This window comes from Hypanus sabinus, chromosome 7 (genome assembly GCF_030144855.1).
Source record: "Hypanus sabinus isolate sHypSab1 chromosome 7, sHypSab1.hap1, whole genome shotgun sequence".
Taxonomy (NCBI): domain Eukaryota; kingdom Metazoa; phylum Chordata; class Chondrichthyes; order Myliobatiformes; family Dasyatidae; genus Hypanus; species Hypanus sabinus.
Window position 1 is genome coordinate 130,054,816 of NC_082712.1, and position 18,091 is coordinate 130,072,906.

Here is an 18,091-nt window from a genome sequence, read left to right on the forward strand (position 1 = left end):
CAGAGAAGCAGCTTCAACGGCAGGTTGCTGTCAATGCAATGCTCCTCAGACAGGATGAAGAGATCATTACTCCCCAATGCCATTCGGCTCTACAATTCAACCACCAGAGGCAAGACATGTTAAAGTGCCAGGGTTAGGACTGAGCTTAAGTTACCACTTAATGCACTTTAGTAAACTATTTAAGAACTTTTTAAAAAGCTATTTATTAATGCTTTTTGGGAGGGTGATTTTAGATGCATATCATATTTATACTGAGTTAAATACTGTATATAATTAGTTTTGCTACAATAAGTGCATGGGACACTGGAAAAATGTTGAATTTCCCCTTGGGGATGAATAAAGTATCTATCTATCTATCATCAGGGAAACGGTACCACAGTATGAAAGCCAGAACCAACAGGCTCAGACAGCTTCTTCCACCAGGCCATCAGACTGATTACCGTAGATTCCGGACTACAGAGCGCACCTGATTAAAAGCCGCACGCTCTAATTTTAGAAAGAAAATCAATTTTGTACTTGTACAGGCTGCACCGGATTTTAAGCCGCAGGTGTCCCACGTTGTAATATGAGATATTTACACAGAAAGATATTACACATGAGGATTTTTTAACTTTTAATTATATCCATATGGTAACATAAACAAATGTATATTGCAAATGCTTTTTTTCGAACAGTGCCTGTAACACAGCTACTTTTAAATATACATACGTATCGGTAACACACAAATTACGTTGTGTATACTTTTTTACTGAACAGTGCACGAACAACATTCCAATATCTCCTAACGACTGGTAAAAAAAATATATATACTGCAGCCTACCAGGAAAAGTTATTGATCGCCTTCTTCATCTTCCTCCTGCACACTAAAACCATCAAAGTTCTCTTCTTCAGTGTCTGAATTGAATAAAACCTCAGGATCTCGTCACTCACTTCAGTCTCTTCGTTGTCACTCTCACGAGCGCACGTGGTCCTCTTCATTACGCAGCAGTCCAGCCTTTCGAAACCCGCTGGTGATGGTGGATGTTGTGACACGGCTCCACGCATTTAGGATCCACTGGCAAACTTGAGTTAAAGATGCTCTTTGCATGAATCCTGTTTTGGTAAAGGATTTCTCGCCGCTCGTCATCCAAGCCTCCCACTCAACGCGCAGCGCCACTTTAAATGCCCGGTTCATGCTGATGTCCAGTGGCTGCAAATACTTTGTGGTGCCCCCAGGAATCACAGCTGGAACTGAGTTTGTACTCTTGATGGCAGCTTTCACTGAACTTTCATTGTCAGCCGCTTAAAAAATCACCATCGGTGGAAGCTTTAGTCCGGATGCTGTGCAGCTCAGAACACAAGTAAAATGCGTTCTCTTATGGCCACTTATTTTCAGTGTGATGGACGGTTACCTTTTTTATTAACAGTCCGAGTGAGAGGCAGGTCAAACGTCAAAGGTACTTCATCCATATTTATGACATCATCTGGCCCGATGGAATTCTCCGCTATCTTTGTTTGAGTGAATGTGCGGAAGTTAGCAAGCTTTTCCTCGTGGTCGGGAGGGAGCTGCTGACACAGAGTCGTGCGTACCCTGACGGACAGGCCTTTTCGTCTCATAAATCTAAAACACCACGATGGCCCACCTCTAAAATCTTCGATTTTCATTTTGGTGGCGATTGCTTTAGCCTTCAGTCTGATCTGCATGGTGGAAACACCGCGGCCGCCTGCTCTCTGTGTGTTAACCCGGTCTTCAAAAAAGTTTTCAAGTTCGGGCCGTCTGCTATGATTCCCTCTGAAAGCTTTTGTCGTCTTTTTGCATTGACTCAGTTCTTCACGCTGGCGTCTCCACCGTCTCACCATCAATTCATTTATGCCAAGATTGTGTGCAGCAGCTCAATTTCCTTCTTCAACCGCCAGATTGATCGCCTTTAACTTAAAAGCTGCATCATATGCTTTTCTTCGAGTGTTTTCCATGTTGATGAGGGTGAGTACAAATGACTGATTTACAATAATTTAATTGTGAAAGTGCGCTTGATTTATCGTACAATTTCATTGGACCTCTGTGAACTACTCATCAATTTTATTGGTCTACTGTTACGAGGCAAAATGTTTTTGGCGGCATGAAAAAAAAACATGCATTAGCCGCACCGTAGTATAGGCCGCAGTGTTCAAAGCGTGGGGAAAAAAGTAGCGGCTTCTAGTCCGGAATTTACGCAAATACAATTGTATTTCTATGCTATATTGACTTCCTGTTGTACATACTATTCATTACAAATTACTACAAATTGCATATTGCACATTTAGATGGAGATGTAACATAAAGATTTTTACTCCTCATGTATGTGAAGGATGTAAGAAATAAAGTCAATTCAATAAAAAGGGAGCAAATGCTGTTATTCGATCACAGTGAGATCACAGCAGCTCGACCATGTCTCCAGGGATCACAACAGGTCAAAGGAAAGTGAATAGAAATTTCAAACCTACACAATTCTTCACAAACTGCAGGCAGAAACAAATTTAGCAACTTTAATCTTACCTCAGCTCCAAGTCAAAACGTAGGATCTTCTAGTCTAGTTCGGTCAATACCATACTTAGACAACTACAGATGGCTTTATACTAAGTTTAATGGCTCTTAGTAGATCCTACAGTTAATCCCACTGGAGATGGAAGTAAAGGAACCTCAGAACTCTAGTCATTAACTTACACTATTGCAACAATGATCTTAGGCTACATCCACACGAGACCGGATAATTTTGAAAATGCTGGTTTCACGTAAAAACGATAGGCATCTACACTATGCGTTTTTGAAACTATCTCTATCCACATTGAAACGGAGATTTCAGCGAATCTCCTCCTACTGGGTATGCGCAGGACACATCTACCGAAAACAAGCGCCATGTTTGGTGTTGAATCTCACCGTAAAAGTGCGCGTTTGTGTAGTTACAGACTAGAAAAACTTAAACACTGGGCAGCTGTTGGTTCTTGCGCAGGAGAACTTAAAATATAAAAAAAATACGGAGGCCACTGACAGGGAGTTCACGGACAGATTGACCCAGCTGACGACGAACATTGAAAAACTGACCAACTCTGTTGCATTAATAAAGCACCTTGTTAAATGTGTAAAGCATATCTGCATCAGTGTTATCTTGTATTTCCATACAATGTTACATTAGGCTGTTACACATCTATTGTCAGAGAAGTACTTGCATAAACAGGTAAACCACCTTCATACAAACAAAGGCAGAAAACAGGGCAAAGTGAGTATACTTATTTATTCAGTAAGTTATGAGTCAAAGTATTAGGTGAGTACATTTCTAACTCTTCTGGCTTCAGTCTCATTGCCGTCTGTTCTGAAATTGTTAGGTTGTGCTCAAGAAAATAATGAAACAGTGCGCTGCCGTCTGATTGCATTTTCAGAAGTCTCCGGTTACCCCGTCCACACTGATCTGCCTGAACAGCGTTTTCAAAAACACCCACCCTGGAAAACGTTTCTGAAAAGCTCCAGTTTCAGGAGACGAAAACACCGTTTTAGTGTGGATGGAGGGTAAAAACAAAGAGAAAAAGCTTCGGTTACGGATTTATCCGGTGTAGTGTGCACATTGCCTTAGAAAACAATATCAAGACTATTCTTGATTGGAGCAGCAATATATTTACATTTTTATGACTCTTATTCATTAACAATTGACAGTGTAGACTTTAAGCTTTTTGCTGATTGAGATCCAACAAAACAGCTGATAACCATTTTAACCTCTGTTATCAGCAAAAAAACGCACGGATTTTAAGGAATGGGAATGCTGAGTGGAAAAAATATTACCAGTTGCTCTTCAAAAGCAAACACGAGGAAATCTGCAGATGCTGGAAATTCAAGCAACACACACAAAATGCAGGCCAGGCAGCATCTATAAGGAGAAGCACTGTCGATGTTTTGGGCCGAGACCCTTCATCAGGACTAACTGAAAGGAAAGATAGTAAGAGATTTGAAAGTAGGAGGGGGAGGGGAAAATGCGAAATGATAGAGACCGGAGGGGGTGGAGTGAAGCTGAGAGCCGGAAAGGTGATTGGCAAAAGGGATACAAAGCTGGAGAAGGGAAAGGATCATGGGACGGGAGGCCTAGGGAGAAAGAAACAGGGAGGGGATCACCCACATGGGTCCCAGTTATGCCTGCCTTTTTGTTGGCTTTGTGGAACAGTCCATGTTCCAAGCATATACGGGTATCCGTCTCCCTCTTTTCCTTCGCTACATCGATGACTGCAATGGCACTGCTTCCTGCATGCATGCTGAGCTCGTTGATTTCATTAACTTTGCTTCCAACTTTCACCCTGCCCTCAAATTTACCTGGTCCATTTCTGACACCACACTCCCCTTTCTTGATCTTTCTGTCTCCATCTCTGGAGACGGCTTATCTAATATCTACTATAAGCCTACAGACTCCCACAGCTACCAGGACTATTCCTCTTCCCACCCTGTCTCTTGCAAAAATGCTATCCCCTTCTCACAATTCCTCTGTCTCCGCCGCATCTGCTCTCAGGATGAGGCTTTTCATCCAGGACGAAGGAGATGTCTTCCTTTTTTAAGCAAAGGGGCTTCCCTTCTTCCACCATCAATTCTGCTCTCAAACGCATCTCTCCCATTTTCCGCACGTCTGCCCTCATTCTATCTGCCCACCACCCCACTCGGGATAGGGTTCCCCTTGTCCTCACCTACCACCCCACCAGCCTCCAGGTCCAACGTATAATTCTCTGTAACTTCCGCCACCTCCCACAGGATCCCACTACCGTGCACATCTCCCCCCCCCCCCCCACCTCTTTCTGCTTTCCACAGGGATTGCTCCCTACGTGACTGCCCTGTCCATTCGTCCCCCCCATCCCTTCTCACCGATCTCCCTCCTGGCACTTATCCTTGTAAGAGGAACAAGTGCTACACCTACCCTTACACTTCCTCCCTCACCACCATTCAGGGCCCCAGACAGTCCTTCCAGGTGAGGAGACACTTTACCTGTGAGTCGGCTGGTGTGGTATACTGCATCTGGTGCTCCCGGTGTGGCCTTTTATATATTGGTGAGACCCGACGCAGACTGGGAGACCGTTTCACTGAACACCTACGCTCGGTCTGCCAGAGAAAGCAGGATCTCCCAGTGGCCACACATTTTAATTCCACGTCCCATTCCCATTCTGATATGTCTATCCGTGGCTTCCTCTACTGTCAAGATCCAGCCACACTCAGGTTGGAGGAGCAAAACCTTGTATACCGGCTGACATGAACATTGACTTCTCTGACTTCCATTAATGCCCCTCCTCCCCTTCTTACCCCATCCCTGATATACTTAGTTTTTTCCCCCCTCTTTTTTTTCTCTCCTTCTACCCATCACTCTGCCTGTTCTCCATCTCCCTCTGGTGCTCCCCTCCCCATTTCTTTCTCCCTAGGCCTCCTATCCCATGATCCTTTCCCTTCTCCAGCTCAGTATCCCTTTTGCCAATCACCTTTCTGGCTCTCAGCTTCACCCCACCCCCTTTGGTCTTCTCCTATCATTTCGCATTTTACCCTCCCCCCCTACTTTCAAATCTCTTACTACCTTTCCTTTCAGTTAGTCCTGACGAAGGGTCTCGGCCCGAAACGTCAACTGTGCTTCTCCTTATAGATGCTGCCTGGCCTGCTGTGTTCCACCAGCATTTTATGTGTATTACCAGTTGCTCTTCAGTGTTTCTGAAGAATCTGAAGAAAATGACTCTTGGGTCTGAAAGGAAATGTCTCACATAACGGGGAGGCAAGCTATGATGGGGCAAGAAGAGGTGGGGAGTCAGGGAGTGGGGGGAGGGAAGAGGGAGTTTCCAGGGAGGTTGGATAATATACATCCATTTGTGCCAGGGTCATGTTGTTTCTGGAGTGGTGAGGGACAAAAACAGACAGGCACAATTAGTCTGATTGTGGTCACAGATTCGAAAGTGATATAGTAGCCTGACAAAAACAGCATTGAGACAAAAGTTGTTCATGAGTCCTCTGAAAAGTGGATGATCAATTGTAATAGTGGGCCTTTCAATGCTTGTATAATACTTGGAAGTGAGCAAGGCCCAAGACCAGAAGAAGGGCAAGAATCACATAACTGCTATTCATAGATCCACAAGCATTATTGGATACCAATCAAAATGAGAAAAATTACTTTTGTTAAATAGACTAGCTTTATTTTGGAACTCTTATGATTAAAATACGAATAAAGATTTAACCAAACTTGTACTTGATATGGCTAGGGGGATACTTATCGGATATCACGATATATTTGAAAGTTACTCCAGTGTCAAATAATAAATGCAGCTAGAAAATGAAAGATGTTTCAACACCTCTTAAAACCAGCTTATAAATAACCTCTTTTAAAAGCTACCAGCATATCAAATGCCACAATCCACTACATCAAAAGTATAGCATATAATTTTCTGATTTGATTACCCTATGTAGACCAAGCTTGTAACAATTAAATGGTTTCAAGATTAAAGATTACAACCAGGTTTCAAATCTATATGTATCCACACATCTACAGTATTGCTCTTCCATTTTCCCTCTGTGAAGATACATTCAGAAAATAAAAAAAACTCTAAACTCTAAGTTGAAAAAGACAGCAATTTGCAATCTTTTTTGCATCCTGATATAAATATACCAAGCATTAAGCTAATGCTTCAAACGATACAGTACTGTGAAAAATTCTTAGGCACATATAAATAGCTAGGATGCCTAATACTTTTGAACAATACTGTAGTAATTTTATGAATTGCACTCTACTGCGTCTGCAAAAAAAAACCAAACGAATTTCATGACATATGTGAGTCCTGATTTGGATATGGGTCTCTGTTATGGACTGAGAGTGGGAAGGAGGACATGGAGAGGAGAATTGTGGGTTGGGAAAAGGAGAAGGGAGAGAGGAGGGAGCCAGAAGCATCAGAGATACATTCTATAATGATCAATAAACCAATTGTTTGGAATCAAATGACCTTGCCTGATGTCTCAAGGCTGGATGTGTCTGGATGCACCCACATCACCCCCTGCCCCAGCACTCCTTCTCTGCCACCTGTCCCACAACCCGCCCACAGAGTTCTACCCTCGCTATTCCCACATTCTTTACTTCCACCAGATTTACAAACTCGCTCTCTGCTCCATGTTGACGAATACAGTACTGTGCAAAAATCTTAGGCAACCTAGCTACATTTATGTGCCTAAAACTTCTGTACTGTTAAGTACACTATAACCTTACTGATGCTGGGCAACACAAATATCATCCACAACCAGAGTTCCTCATGCACAGAGCAATTAATATATACCTGTTTCTATTTCAAGTCCAAAGTAAAAGAGAGCTCCATCACCCAGAGCACACAGCAAGTAATGGCTGCCTTCAAATGTCGTCATCAAAATGGACCGTGGAATAATCTCTGTAATAAAAAAAAATAGAATAAGAATTTGCATTTTAAGGGGGGAAAAAACTTAACAGAAAATTATGATGGTAAAATTGTATACAGTGGCTTAATATTTATCTGTTTATTTCACCTAGAACCAATAGAATTTCTCAACTTTAATGTCAGTAAGTTTTAGGACTCCCAAAATTTGCCAGCTGCTTTCCACCATTGTATTCTCACAAAATCTAGTAGAGAAGTGGGACTGCTGAGACTTTTCTGAATCTTCTCCTAAAAACATCATTCCCACATCCATTCTCTCAAATCCCATTTGGATCTTATTCTATGGAACCATATCCACTCTCATTTTTTAAAAAACAGAAATGGATACACTTATTCTATCTAAACTCTCCTCATAAAACAATTTACCCATTCCAGTAGCAGTCTTAGAATACCTCTTCTGAACTACTTCCAAATTACAGTCACTAAGACTCTATATTAATGAAACATAACCTCCTGATTTTATATTCAGTCCCTCCATAACAGTGATCAGTAATAATGGCTTTCTTAATTACTTGCTGTATCTGAACAATAATCTATTACAAGATGTTCTCCAGAACTCTCAAGGTGCAATTCAAAGAACCTCCCAACAGTCTTGTTCTTCTCATCTAATCTTCAGCACCTTGATCACTGCATTCCTTCAATTCCAGCCTCTTGCACTTCTCTAAATTCTTTCCCCTCGCCAGCAGTGACATCAAAGATTTTGTTACATTTCAGCATAGTGAGATGTTTTTCAGTGAGACATTCCGTGGGGGATGAGCCAGGAGAACAGAACAGAAATGAAACAAGCGAAGGGTGAAGGCACCAGCTAAGCAAGAAACAAGGGAGGTGGGATCTGAAAACAGGCTGCTTGTGTACAGACCGGAGGTTCGGGTGAGAACTGGATGTAAGCCAGTAGAGATGCCAGTTACCAACGTGACTTAAATAGAATTAGGGCCACTTCTTTATTCCATGCCGCCAATATACAAAGATCTTTCCTTGGACTATCTAAGAGAACAAACAAATTGGAACAAAAGGTTCGTCTATCAATTTCCCACCTGAATAGGTATAATTCTGAAACTACCCAGGGAAGTCATCAGCTATTACCCTCTGCAGTTCAAAGAAAATGAATTTCAAGCCATTAACGTACTTGAATAATGTGTGTTAAAAAATAACATTATTTTTGCATTGTTATCACTGCATGTTAACTGCAAATAATTTGTAGGTCTTTGAATATTAATATTTTCCCTTGATTACATGGTAAAGGAAATTATATTTTTAAACAATAATAAAAAGAGCAGCTTTTAAAATACTTCTTAAATAAAACTCTTTAAACCCTCAATAACCTCATTGTTGAACATTATGTTACCTCTCTCTTACCTCCTCCAAGCATCTCCTTATGTAGAATTTCAAACGATGGTAATTTGAGGATCTGGGCTGAAATATCTGTCCAAAGGCCCACAGAACAAAGGGGTGATATACTGCTTCCCTCAGTCAATGGAGTGATATCCAGACAGGCTACTTCATGCTCCATTTCTATAAAACTAGTGGCATTTAAAAATGTGGATTGTCAAATTCTATGACTACTAGGAACTCTTTCTGTAACAGAATCAAGTATTATTAGGCTTCTCCATTCAAAATTTCCTAAGAACTGCATACTAGATCAGATATTCATTTTATTTGTCATAACTTATCAATTTTTTTCACATATATACACTGATCCTGGAAAAGTAATAACACTACTCTGTTCAGATTTTCTTAAACAGTGTTAAGTCCTGACCACAGGTTTAAAAAGTGTTATTTGCAGCTGCTGATCCACACGCACTCTGCTAAGGAGATTGCAAGTTTCTTTCTTATTTGGTGCTGCATATTTAGTATTTATGGCTGCTTTGAATTCTAATGAAAGATTATCAAACCAAAAAATTAACTGTTTCCCATTAAAATTCCTGAGAATTTTCAGGTTTTTTATTTTAAATTTTAACTTAATAAATTATTCTGGACGCTAAAATTGTTTAAGCAAATGTTCATGTGAATTCAAAACATTTAGTGATATTGTGTCTGATGATTAGGGATGGAAATGTGACACTGGCTATCCTCGTGAGATGTGGTTGTATACTCATTTTTGAATGATGGAATGGATGTATAGGAGAAATGATCAAGAAACATTTCCTTAATCACAATTTGATTACAGTTTACTCTTATTCAGAAAATTAAACTGTTTTCCAAACAATAACCAAACAATTCAATGCAGCAATAAATCAATTCCTAGAGCACTCCCAAATACAATTTGATATAAAGCAACTTAAGAAGATATTAGGATGTAATCTAAAGCATGGTCAAAGTAGTAGTTTTAAGGGTAAAAGTAATAGTGGAACACAAGGAAGAAAGTGCAGAATAGAGGCTTCAGCAGCTGAAGGCCTAGCTATCAAAGGAGGAATAATATAATTATGAGGAAGGTCTTGAGGCCAGAATTGCTGAAGTAGCCTCATATGGTTAAAGAATCATGCAAGGCCATGGCTTTTTTAAAAATCTGGACTTTATTAACACTGCAAACAACTTAGTTCAGTTTCAAATATTTGCCGGGGGGGGGGGGGGGGGGACATCACTGCGGAATGCATGTATCAAGGACAAAGGACAGCCTTCATTCAACATGGAGACAGACCAGTCCAACTCGATCATGCCAAACATAGTGCCCAAACTAGAACCATTTGCCCACATCTGGATCATATCCCTCTAAAAAAGATTGTGTGTATTCACCCCAACTTTGCCTCTCGTGATTTCATACAGCTCAATAATCTGGAGAAAAAAAATTGTCATATAATTTAAAGAAAATAAAAGGTCAAAGTCAGGTACAGTGGGGTATCGTCAGTGCAGGAGAATTGCATGCAAACAGAAAATAAGAGGGAATCGAGAACAGAACCTTAGGAAACAGTGGGTGAACAGCAATTACTGGCCTTAATCCACACAAAGTTTGCAAGTATATGTGCTTTCTGCTGGACGCTTCAATTTTCTCCCATATCTTAAAGACACGCTGGCATATTAATTGGTTATTGGTTATCTACACTAGCCAGTATTAATCAGCAAAATAATCAAAGCAGAGCTGATGGCCACATGGGAGAAAATAGTGAATAGGAAAATATAAGATGGACTGCTCTGCTGAGACGTAACATACGTCTAATGGGCCAAATAGCTGCTTCCTCTGCCATGCTATGCTAATTCTAGACACAAATGAATGTACATGAATGGAAAGAGAAGTGAAATCCCAACCAACTAGATGAAGATGAAGGGATGCTGTAGGACAGTATGTAGTCAAATGTATTAAAAATTCCAAGTACCTCTGGGGAGAAACTCACAAACAATTATTGACCAACATAAGAGGCAGTAGTCTAGGGAAAATAGTGCAGGGTGAGCTGAAGTTGAGTTTTGCAGACAAGGTAATTTAGAGGACACAATTACTGAAGGAATAGCTGTAACAGATGAAAAGTGAAATCAGTGCCCAGCTTAAAATTTCAAATAAATGTTAGAGAATAAATGTTATTTGAAGAGAAAGGAAGTTTCCAAAAGGCCTGTTAAAAATTTTTTCCTACAATTGAACTCAAATCAAATTTAGTAGTCACTAGTTATCTCAGCATTCTTGGAATCTGACCAAAAAAAAATCCGGTATCACATTTTCCTTCCTAAGTCCATTCAATAAAATAGTTTAGGACGCCCTGAGATCAGGAGATACGAACAGCAAATTGTTTAACATGGACTTGGACCAAAATTGCTTCTGAACTAAATGGCACAGAAATTGCACAGTGCTTGAGTGAAGAAGAAAAAGGGTCAATGATCATGAATCTAAAGGACTCATTACCTGATTTGTTTGAGTTCTTTAGGATGGATTTCCAGGTAATACAATACACGACCCACTGCCACTACTACCTGGCTGTTATTACAGGATGCAACACTGATATTCTTTCCATTTGGTTCTTTCCATTCACTAACCAGAGACTTGGGCTCCTGGCTGACCAACCGCACTGAACCGGATGTTATCTACAGAGCATAACACATATCAGCACTTAGAACACATTACACTGACACTTGGATTGTACACAATTACATAAGGAGTACAAGGCAATTATTTATTCTAAAGCAAACTAACCCTGAGATAATAACAATATTTAGAAGGACAAAAGAATAGATGGAAACAATAAAATTCAAGAAGTGTGATATTTGCATAATATGGGATTTTAACTTCCTAATCTTTCAAAGACCAAATATTTAATTGTATAGTATAGAGTACAGATTAGCAAACAGATCTGTATAATAAATTACTGATTCAAGTATCACTTAAATTAGGGATCCAGCAGTAATAGTAATAACATACTTAATTTTTACTGATGACATTAACATTTTGCCAGATATCTATATGGGAAACATTGGCCACATCATTATATACTTCAGGTTTAATCTTCTTTTCCCAAAAATAGGAAATATGAGCATTAACAGAATTTTAGGAACCTGGCAAGGGATCACCAAACAAATTCATAAAGAGTAAATACAAGAGGATTGGAAAGAACATGAAGAAAGGAACAGAGTAGCAAAGTAACTGTAGATCCCTTACAAAGAAAACACAGAAACGGCTGAGATGTTAAACAAATATTTTCTCTCCTTAGCACAGGAGAAATAATTAATATAATAGAAAGAGTGGAGAAATCAGATGAGGAACAGGAAATTAAAACAGTTAATATTAGTCACATGTTCACACTGTGCTACTCCTTGGGAAAAAAGCCACTGGGGTAGCCATTTTGGGTATAGTTTAGTCCTGCTTTTTAGTGGCCAGCGTATTCATGTTGACAAAAAGTATTACATATCAATTACTTAATGAACCTAATACCACAAGATTAACAGCAAATAAATTAGTATAAAGAATATACATTAAGCAGTAGTCATTATACAATATATTCTGGGTTCAGAAAACTTTTAGAATCACAAATTGGACTTCCACAAGTTCATGAGATTTCATTTCGATGTTTGAACGTATTTGTTTACCATGTACCAATACAAATACAAGAAATTCTGCAATGTTATTGTTATTTCTTTGAAGGAACTCAAACTACATACCAATATTAAGCAGGGTCCAGATTTTAATAAATTAAGATAAAAATATTTGCTCTTAAAAAATATTATATTTGGAATTGCTCTCACCTGAATGAGTTGCTGATGAGCTACATTCCCACAGTAGAATGTCTGTTGATCATCAACAAAGCCAGGCATTTCAGTCTCCTCCACCTCCTCCCCATTAAGCATCAGCACACTGCAATAACAAGACAAGTGAAAATACACATTTTGCAGATTTCAAATAAATTTCTACCCACCTCCCTCAGGAAGGGCGATCTTCCTTTTGCTACTGTTTCTGTCCATGGACCTGTATAAGCTGAAGGCCATTTAAATGGAGACCCCTGTTCAAAAACTTTACATCTGTTTTGGCACATGATACTATTCAACACTTAGTCTAAGCTGTATCCTTTTCGGTCCATTCTTCTCACTCTTTCTAACCATATGTAGTCATGCAAATTTTAATCCAATTTTCAATGGAGACAACTGACTGCCGATTTTCACAAACAACATGTTCTAGATCATTATCACTCTGGAAATGTTTTTCTGCATAACTCCATAACTTTAGTTTCCAGCACAGATTTTTGTCCATGTCTTTGTATAGATCTCCTCATTCTATATTATACAAATCAGCTTTCTTTGCTTCACAGACAACCCCAGCTTTGAGTCAAAGCCTGCAGCTAGAAATCACCACCTCATCTAGAACCTTTTCAGTAAATCGCTGAAACATTCTTTTGAGGACTTTCACATCCCTCTGATCTTGTGATGACAAGTATTAGATACAATACTCTACTTATGCCCTTAAAATGTTTTCTAAAGGCTTGACATCCTTTTTATATAAGACTCTGCTTCAGTTTACTATGCTTTTCAAATTGTCTGATCATTTCAAAAATTTATACACATATAATACCCCTGCACTCTTGGATTGCCATTTAACCTACATTTTTCCCAGTTTACTGTTTCTACCAATATGCACCTAAATTTCACCTGCCACCTTTTTGTGTAATATGTCAGCCTCTAGTAGTTTATTACTATTTCAAATTAGTCAGCAATGTATTGGCAAAGGAGGTCATCCTAAACATACAAGACAACTACCCCAATCCTACCCCCACCCCATCAACAAAACATTTTCACAAGAATGCAAGGTATCTGCTGGAAAATAAAACGTTACATTGGAGACTATTTAAGTTATTCACCGTCTAGCTCTGTACTTCCACTTTTCTATACATTCTGATCTTATCTGCACCTTCACAAGGAAATTATTGTTCGTAACTATTCTAAGAGCTGGAGGAAAAGGAGATGAGATCATATTTTCCAGTCTTGTTTGCCTCCATGTACCAATCAAACTTTGCATTTAGTATAATCAGTTTTAATATCTATCCTCCGAACTCTAACTGCTAGGCCATGACATTTATGGCATTTTAATTTTAGTTTCAATCTCAACATTTAATTCAAATTTCAGTCTTGTTTTATATGTAAAAAGGGCAACTTGACTTATCACCAGAAAAGAATTTTAAAGTAAAAAAAAATTGTTCCCAAGGTCTAAAAAAAAGGGTGGTTAGAGCAACAATTTACAGTGCCAGTGACCCAGGTTCAATTCCTCCGCTACCTGTAATTAACTTGTATGCTCTCCCCTTAAACGCATGGGTTTCCTCAAAGACGTACAGGTTAGTAGGCAATTGGTCACATGGGTATAACCGGGTGGCACGGGCTCGTTGGGCCGGAAGGGCCCATTACTTTGCTTTATCTCTAAATAATCAAAAAAAACAAATAGGGCTTTTAGAGGCTGCCAGAAAGGAGACATTAGTTCTGTCTGTGAAAGTAATCAGTATAAAACATTATGTAACTATCCTCACCCAGTTCATTTTTTAAAATTACCATTCTTTTACTTAATATTTTATCTGATTAGATCACTAGTTAAGTGTTGCTGCGTAAACAGACTTTGCTTTAAATAAACATTACTTGTTAATAACCCTTCTCTGCTTACGATTTAATGACTGAAAAAGACATCCCGAAACATATCAACATTAAGGTGATATTGGCAGTCTTGAAGCACAAAGATGGAAAATTCCCCCAGGACATCACCTGATGAATCCCAGGAGGAGATACAGGTACAGAGCCAGAGAGGAGATTGCTGGGGCTCTGGCAGAGATATCTGTATTTTCGTGCCGAGGGCAAGGTATGAGCAGACTGGAGAATAGCCAATATTGCACCTTTATTTAAGGACTCCAGGAACTAGAGATGAGCCTTACATCAGTTATTAGGGACCGGATCTATTTGCATTTGGAAATGTAAAGACTGATTAGGGATAGTCAGCATGGTTTTGTTCATCTGAGATCATGTTTTGCAGACTTGATGATTATTTTTGAGGTGATTACCAAGAGGAACGATGAGGTCAGGGCCATAGGCATTGCCTAAATAGATGTTAGGAAGGCCTTAAGACAAGGTCCCCAATGGTAGGCTGATCCAGAAGATGAGAATATCTGGATCCAGGATCAAATAGCAAAATGGATACAAAATTAGCTTTGTTTCAGATTGGAAACCTGCAACCTGTGGTGTGCTTTATGAATCAGTACTGTGACCTTTAATACTGGTCATATATATTAAAGATATGTAGATTAAATAATCAGCAAGTTTGCAGATCACATCAAAATTAACATTTAAAGTAAATTTATTATTGAAGTACATATACAGCACTATATACAATCCTGAGATTATTTTTCTTGCAGGCATTCACAGTTAAGTACAAGAAACCCAATGGAAAGACTGCCCCCAACAGGGCAAATAAACAATCATTGTGCAAAAGACAATAAATTGCGCAAATACAACAATAAGTAAACCAACAAACAATGAATATCAAGAACATAAGATGAAGAGTCTTGAAAGTGAGTCCATAGGTTTTGGGAACAGTTCAGTCTTGGGGCAAGAAACATTGAGTAAAGTTATCACCTTTGTTTCAAGAGCCTGATGGCTGAGGGATAATAACTGTTCTTGAACCTGCTGATGTGGGTCCTGAGGCTCCTGTACCTTCTTTCTGATGGCAGCAGCAAGAAGAGAGCATGTTCTGGGTGGATCCCTGAATGATGTTGCTTCCCTGCAACAACGTTTTGTTGAGATGTGCTCAATGGTGGGGAGGACTTTACCCGTAATGGACCGGACTGTATCCACTACTTTTTTTTGGGTCGGCTTTTCCATTCAAGGGCATCAGTGTTTCCATACTAGGTCGTGATACAACCAGTCAATATATTCTCCACCACAAGGCTATAACAGTTTGTCAAATTTTTAGTTGATTCGTCAAATCTTCACAAATTTCTAAGAAAATAGAGGTACTGCCATGCTTTCTTCATAATGGCACTTACATGCTGGACACAGGACAGAACCTCTGAAATGATAACACCGAGGAATTTTAAATTGCTGACCCACTCCAGCTCTGAGCCCCGATAAGAACTGGATCATGGACCTCCAGTTTTCTCCTCCTGAAGTCAATAAGCAGCTCCTTGGTTGTTGTTGTTATAGCACCACTCAACCAGATTTTCAATATCCTTCCTATATGCTGACTTGTCACCACCTTTGATTCTGCCATTGACAGTGGTGTTATCAGCAAATTTAAATATGGCATCTGAGCTGTGGTTAGCCTCAGAATCTTAAGTGTAAAGCAAGTAGAGCAGGGGGCTAAGAGCATAGCTTTGTGATGCACTTGTGCTGATGGAGATTGAGAAGGAGATGTTGTTGCCAATCCGAACTGACTGGGGTCTGCAAGTGAGGAAATTGAGGATTTAGCCGCACAAGGAGGAACTGATTAAGACACAAAAGGTACTGCAAGAGGTATTGATTGAAGCCTAGATCTTGAAGCTTATTGATTAATTTTAAGGGAATGATAGTATTGAATGCTGAGCTATTGTCAATTAAGAGCATGCTGATGTATGCATTAAATTCATGATATAGTGGACAGTGAAGAAGGATGTCTAAGGTTACAACAGGATCTAATTCAACTGGGAAAGTGGGCAACAGAAAGGCTAATAGAATTTAACTCAAACAAGTGTTAAATGATGCAGTTTTGGAAATTAAACCAGACAAGGGCAAACATAGTGAAAGACATGGCCCTGGAAACATTATACAGCAAAATCTTGGAATATAAGTACATGGCTCCCATAAGATGGCAACATATGTTGTACATGACATTCACTTTCATCAACCAAGGTACTGAGTACAGGTATGGAACATTGATTAACAGTTATACAAATTGATGACTGGGTTATAAAAGATTCACATAAATGTTGCCTGCACAGGTGAGCTTGTGTTGACTGGATTGTTTAAATTGAGAGATTGGATAAGCCAAGACTATTTTCCTTGAAGCAAAGAGGTTGAATGACCACAGAAGGGTTTATAAGGGCATAGATCAGATAGATAGTCACAGCCAATTTCCAAGGTAGAGTAGTCAAATAGTAGAAGGAATAAGTTTAAAGCAAGAGGGAAAAGATTTAAAGATCCATGGTGCCAGTTTTTCCAAGTAAAGAACAAGCTGCCAACGGGGATGATAGAGAGAGGTACAATTATAACATTTTAAAAGACATTTGGACAGAAAGACAAGGATAAGAAAAGTTCAGAGGGATATAGGCAAATGGATTTACTGAAGAGTTGTTTCCATGCTGACCAGATGCGGAAACAGTTACCACGCTGCGAAAGCAGAGCAGATGCAGCAGCAACTGGAGGAGTGGATCCCGGAGCTGGAACAACTGGAGCAGGTAGGTCTGCTGGAGGAGGCAGAAAGGAGAGCAGTACTAAGGAAAGGTTACTGCCCTGGACACAAGATACACTGGAGAGTGTACTCAATAGCCTCAATGAATATGGCACAATGGCATCAATTCCCCTTCTTCAAATGAGTGTGAGACAAATTCTACAACCTGTGGTAATCAAATCAGATCTAAGAACTTTTATAGTTAATCAGTTCTTCCTCTCAGGTGGTTCCTCATGACTGGCATACACTTTATTTTTGTGGGTTGAGATGTCTGACGGGCAGTTTGGGAGATGGCATGATCCTTCTGCCAATTACAATAGGCTTTATTATGCTCCAATCATAACATTTGTCCTAAGTTTGAACACTTGATCTTCAAACACACTTTTTCTCAGACAGCCAAAGGCTCCACTGACATACTGAAGGCAAGAATAAATTTCAACATCAACATCTAACTTCACTGAAAGGGCCCCTCAATATATGGGAAGAGAACTGTTTTCCAAACGCTTCTTGCGAACATTCATCATCAATGGGGACAGGTTGGTACAAGTTTCCCAACACCAGCCCCCTAGGCCTGAGTCAATGTAGTAGTAGTAGTGGTACAAGTTTTTTGTTTTGTGCAAGACTCATTCTTACACACACTGAAGTGAATGAATCTACAGTAACTCAGAGCCTAACTTCGAAACTACAAATGCAGATATTGAGCACGTAACCTTTGTCATTCAAATAGAGTAATGTGACCTTGGTTTTTTGAGTAGAGATGACATACTGTAGGTTGAATAGCTTTCCACATCATGTTGATAATGTCCATTCCAACAAGAAATGTGATGAAGGTGTGGGGAGGTACTGCAGCAAGTAATACTG

General features: G+C 39.6%; 1 protein-coding gene across 2 annotated transcripts in view; it reads right to left on the reverse strand.

Annotated features, from left to right (window-relative positions):
* ddb1 (damage-specific DNA binding protein 1) overlaps positions 1 to 18,091 on the reverse strand; it is a 78,848-nt gene that overhangs the window by 35,675 nt on the left and 25,082 nt on the right. For both annotated transcript variants that reach the window (XM_059975596.1, XM_059975597.1), the window contains exons 12-15: positions 12,583 to 12,691; positions 11,249 to 11,427; positions 8,776 to 8,939; positions 7,288 to 7,395 (exon numbers count right to left, since the gene is read on the reverse strand). In XM_059975596.1, coding sequence (XP_059831579.1) covers positions 7,288 to 7,395; positions 8,776 to 8,939; positions 11,249 to 11,427; positions 12,583 to 12,691 — 560 coding nt within the window. The remainder of the gene's footprint in view (positions 1 to 7,287; positions 7,396 to 8,775; positions 8,940 to 11,248; positions 11,428 to 12,582; positions 12,692 to 18,091) is intronic.